Source organism: Dendroctonus ponderosae, unplaced genomic scaffold (genome assembly GCF_020466585.1).
Source record: "Dendroctonus ponderosae isolate FM_Combo_2020 unplaced genomic scaffold, Dpon_F_20191213v2 Dpon_F_20191213_12, whole genome shotgun sequence".
NCBI classification, from domain to species: domain Eukaryota; kingdom Metazoa; phylum Arthropoda; class Insecta; order Coleoptera; family Curculionidae; genus Dendroctonus; species Dendroctonus ponderosae.
Genome location: NW_026017316.1, coordinates 850,186 through 855,076, shown reverse-complemented (window position 1 = coordinate 855,076; position 4,891 = coordinate 850,186). Strand labels below are relative to the sequence as shown.

General features: G+C 42.6%; 3 protein-coding genes across 4 annotated transcripts in view; 1 reads left to right on the top strand and 2 right to left on the bottom strand.

Moving 5' to 3' along the window:
* LOC125503086 (serine/threonine-protein kinase fused) overlaps window positions 1-4,853 on the top strand; it is a gene marked incomplete in the record, with an annotated part of 7,523 nt that extends 2,670 nt beyond the window's left edge. Inside the window, 3 exon segments of the mRNA XM_048662879.1 lie at window positions 2,862-3,144; window positions 3,198-3,493; window positions 3,548-4,853. Coding sequence (XP_048518836.1) covers window positions 2,862-3,144; window positions 3,198-3,493; window positions 3,548-3,613 — 645 coding nt within the window.
* LOC109543066 (trypsin-2) overlaps window positions 1-4,891 on the bottom strand; it is a 71,999-nt gene that overhangs the window by 16,962 nt on the left and 50,146 nt on the right. The gene's annotated exons all lie outside the window — the stretch shown is intronic.
* Window positions 3,610-4,891, bottom strand: part of LOC109543069 (glycolipid transfer protein) — a 3,881-nt gene continuing 2,599 nt past the window's right edge. The window contains exons 3-5 of one of the 2 annotated variants that reach the window (XM_019912590.2): window positions 4,086-4,204; window positions 3,880-4,030; window positions 3,610-3,820 (exon numbers count right to left, since the gene is read on the bottom strand). In XM_019912590.2, the coding sequence (XP_019768149.1) occupies window positions 3,644-3,820; window positions 3,880-4,030; window positions 4,086-4,204 (447 nt within the window). In that variant the 3' untranslated portion in view covers window positions 3,610-3,643. Of the gene's footprint in view, window positions 4,031-4,085; window positions 4,205-4,891 lie in introns of both variants that reach the window. The other variant, XM_019912591.2, reaches the window with a different exon arrangement.

Genomic DNA, 4,891 nt, shown 5'->3' with positions numbered 1-4,891 from the left:
CCAAAATTGGGTGCAAAGTTTCGGTTTTCCCGGCAAAAACTGCAATTATTTCAAGTGCCAAAATGAGTTAAAGCACGGTGAAAAAGGCTTGCTGTATTTTTTTGCACGAAAATCTACCAGAAACGACCAAAAAGCTAATATTGCAAGCACCCATTTCAAGCGATTTTAGCCGATTTTAAGCGCCATCGTTACAAGAAGCTTTTAAACGCATGATAATTGACTAATTAAGGCCAAAATGTGCTTAAATCGGTTACCGCACGCTTGTAAATGAAATCGGATTCAACGGACGTTCAGATATTTCAAGTACTTTCAAGGGCCGAAAAACTGCCGATTTGAGCTCAAAGTTGATGCGCCTTGCAAGCAATTATTTCAATCGATTTCAAGTGCCAAAATTAGAGTAACTAAATGTCTCTAAGTGAGTTAAAACCCGGTGAAAATGGATTAGATGCGGACTTTTTTTTAGCGAAAATCGATTTCAAGAGCCAAAGTTGAAAAACTTCTCTGAAAGAGCCAAAACTTGATGAAAACTCGCTGCTGTTTCCCGAATGCTACTGGTTATGTAGATAAATGCCCGAACGTCGCATTGCAAGCAATACTTTCAACATATTTCAAGCGCCAAAATTACCAAATGTCCGCAATGATTTAAAATTGAGGAAAAATAGGTATTTTGCTCCGAAAATGTATCGACTACAGCCAAAATCCACCCGAAAAGTGAATTTCAAGCTTCATAGTTCCGCAAACCCGCAAAAAATCGTAAAATCGGGCGTGAAACACTTAGAATCGGCTTTGCAAAGTCACCGTTTCAAGAGATTTCAAGCGTAAAAGTAAGAAAAATCCTCTCAATGAGTCAAAATCCTGCAAAAATCCACGTTTTCGGGGAAAAAACAGAGCCACATGACAAAAAAGGGCTTTAAATGGGACTTGCAAGCAGCTATTTCAAGCGCCTAAATATGAAAAAGCATGTAAAAACGTTTAATTCGGGGAAAAATCTAATTTCTTCTTTCGGAAACCATCAATTTCAAATCAATAATTTCCAAAAGGCACTTGAAAGGTGTATTTCAAGTGCCAAAGTTAAAAAAAATCCTTCAAATGAAGCAAAATCTTGCAGAAATCAACGCTTAAAGAAACATAGGGAAATTAGGACCAAAAGACGCTTGAATCGAGCGAAAATTGACCAATTTCGGGTAAAAGAACTTGAAATACCCCATTTATTTCAAGCACCAAACTGAAAAATCTCGTGAATGCGTACAAATTTGAGCCAGCAATTCAATTATTTGCCAAAACCTGTCAAAATAATGACCAAACGGCACTTAAAAGGTGTATTTCAAGCGCCGAAGTTAAAAAAATCCTTCAAATGAAGCAAAATCCTGCAGAAATTAACGTTTTAAGAAACAAATAGGAAAATTGCGACCAAAAGACGGTTAAATCGAGCGAAAATTGACCAATTTCAGGTAAAAGGACTTGAAATACCCCATTGATTTCAAGCACCAAACTGAAAAATCTCGTGAATGCGTACAAATTTGAGCCAGAAATTTAATTATTTGCCAAAACCTGTCAAAATAATGGCCAAACGGCACTTTAAAGGTGTATTTYAAGCGCCAAAGTTAGAAAAATCCTTCAAATGAAGCGAAATCGTGCAGAAATCAACGCTTTAAGAAGCATAGGGCAATTACGACCAAAAGACGCTTAAATCGAGCAAAAATCGACCAATTTCAGGTAAAACGCACTTGAAATGTCCAATTTATTTCAAGCGCCAAGTTGAAAAAATCTCCTCAGTCGGCACAAATTGAATAATTTATCAGAACCTGTTAAAATATTGGCGAAAAGGCACTTGAAAAGTGTATTTCAAGAGCCAAAGTTTGAAAAATCCTTCAAACGAAACAAACTCTTGCAGAAATCAACGTTTTAAGAAACAAATGGGGAAAAATGCGGAAAAGGCGCTTAAATCGACCAATTTCATGTAAAAGATACTTAAAATCTTGAAATTTGGACCAAGAAACGAATCTGTTTAAAAACTTAAGTTTTAACAACAAAACGCAGGCAGAAAACCTTGAGAATCCACTTGAAATGTCGCGATTTCAACAAATTTCAAGAGCCAAAGTTAGAAATATCTGGCAAATGAGTCAAAATTCTGCACAAATCAACGCTTTCAAACACAAATAGGGAAATTATGATCAAAAGGCGCTTAAATCGCAAAATTTCATATAAAAGGCTTGAAATGCCCAATGCATTTCAAGCGCCAAATTCTAAAAATCTCCTAAATCGATGCAAAAGTGGATGAAGAAATGAATTATTTGCTACCAGACCCTGTCAAAACGACCAAACGACAATTCAAAGTGTATTTCAAGCGCCAAGTTAGCAAAAATCGTCTCAAATCGGCGTTTTAAGAAACAAATAGGGAAATCATTGTCCAAAGGCACCAAGACATTTGAAATCTTCGACTTTCCAATTAATTTCAAGGGCCAAATGTAAAAAATCTCCAAAATCCGTAAAAATTATTTGCCAAAAAATGTCAAAGTTATGGCGAAAAAGCACTTGAAGGGTGTATTTCAAGTAGCTATTTCAACCGACATGGTTAGGAACTGCATCTGAAGGCGCTGAAATCGCCCAATTCCAGGTAAAAAGCACTTGAAATGCGATTGCAAGGGCCGATTTGCTGTCACAGCCTGTCAAAAATGGCCAAATGACACTTGAAAGACTGTTGAAGAAGAAGAAGAAATTGCAAGCAGTTATTTCAACCGCTAGAGTGAGGTAAAACGCACTTGATATCGCCGATTCATTTCAAGGGCCAACCTGGACAAACTCCTAAACCCATGCGATTCTGGATGAAAAATCGAGTAATTTTCTTCTGAAAATTGCAGGTTTATCTGGAAGTGAAAGTGGTGCCCAATCTGATCTACGCGGTCAAGCTGCTGCTGCGCACCGCGCCTCAGAACGCCTCCTCTGAGTCAGCCGACGACGTGCCGACGCTGATCCTCTTCAGAACCGCCGACCAGCTGGACGCTGAGCACCTGCAAGCCTTGGAGCACGTGCTGATGCTGGTGTGCCATCTGGTCCATCTGCAGGACGCGTTTCTGATCCACTTCTGCGACGCCGTGCTGATCATCAACGTGTTCGGCCTGTTCAACATGCTGTTCGCTCTCGGTAGGCTCCGCCCACGGCTTCTGAGCGCCCGTTGCGACCTGCGCGTGTTTCAGGCAAGCGGCGGCTGCGCATCCTGCTGGACCTGATCTCCATCCTCACGCACACCCTGAGGAAACAGCCGGAGAATGCGGAAATTGTCGCGAAAATCCTGCTGGTCGAGGACGCGAATCAGTTGCATTTGGGCGAGCTGATGCGCAACTCGCACGCAGGCATGCGCGAGCGCTGTTGCCACCTGCTCCTGATGATGGGGCGACATCTGCCGGAGGCCTCAATGCAGCAGCTCTGGAGCGAGGAGGTGCAGGACACCTTGGAGGCGCTGGTCTTCGACTCGATCGAAAGCGTGCGCAACGTGAGTGTTTCTGTTTGAGTTAACCCAGTGGGAGTGACACCGTTGCGCTTTCAGGCCGCCGAGCTCGCAGTGATCGAGCTGAAAGCGTGCAAGTTCTACCTCAAAACCTCCCAATGTTAACTCCAAAACGTCTATTGAGGATGCAACAAGCTACAAACCGTCCTCCAGACGATGGTCGGCGTAAAACTGGGTGAGTTGCAGCACGCAAGCGGCCATGCGCTGATGGTACTGGCGCAAATCGCGCAACACCTGCTCATCGCGGTGGCTGTGGTCGAGCGCAAGCGTGTAGAACAAGTCGCTCCGATTGGGCGCGAATCGGGACATAACCTGCAAAACGGGCAGTGATTGGGCGGCCGCCATTCTGTCTAGTGTGGAGGGGGACTTGCGTTGAACAGCTGCGTGCCCAGCCAGCCGTGGTAGGGCTCCAACGTTTCGGAATAGGCCTGCTGCATCATCGGGACCAGGTCCTGCGTGGCGCGCTCGCTCTCGCTGTCCATGATGATGCACTCGAAGAACTGGCTCAGAAAGTGGAGGGCTCTGCAACAGAAGCGCTGTTGCTCAACTCAGATGGGGCAGATGGATCAGGGGCAACCTGCGCAGCCACAGCAGGGCGTCGGTGGCAACCATGCCGCCCTCCACCTGCTCCCTCAGGATCATCTCCTCCAGGTGCGCGTGCGATGCGCAGTCTTCCTCGTATCGGTTCCTCAGCTTCTGCACATACACGGAAACCCCCACTCATTTTTTTGTGCTGATCAGCAGGGATTGATTTTGTCAAAAATTTGACAGCTGTCAAGACAGACGTATTCATAAAACGCTTTTGACAGCTTTTTTTTTATTACTTCTGTCCATAACGATTTGACGTGATTCATTGTGGACTGTTTTATTATATTTTTTTAATTTTTCACCATTGTTGACTGCACTGTACGTACTTTATGTTGTAGCATTTTGTTTTTCTTTTCTTCACTCGCTTTGTCCGAAAAATTTGTGAATTTTTCCGTGACAATGAAGCATCTTTTGACTTGATTTGATTTGTATTCGGAAATAACTGTCATTTTTGACATATGACATAAACAGGTGGTTTTTTTAATGGAATAGTTGATGGAAGTGAGCCATGGAAAATTGTGCAAGGCATGTTTCCATAGCAACAAATAATAACCACGTCTGTCAAATTAGTTTGACATTCAAGTTTAGAGTTACTGGGAAAATTAAGTGAGTTTTATTGTAAAAATGACGAAAAACGCGACCGGATTGAAACCGATTTTGAGAGGTATTTTGACAGTCGTCAACTGTCTTTGACAATTCGAAAAAATGGCATAAGTTTATGTCAAATGTCAAAATTTACAGTTAGTTTGTAAACATGTCTAACGTCATTTTGTTCCTGCAACTTTTCCATTTAAT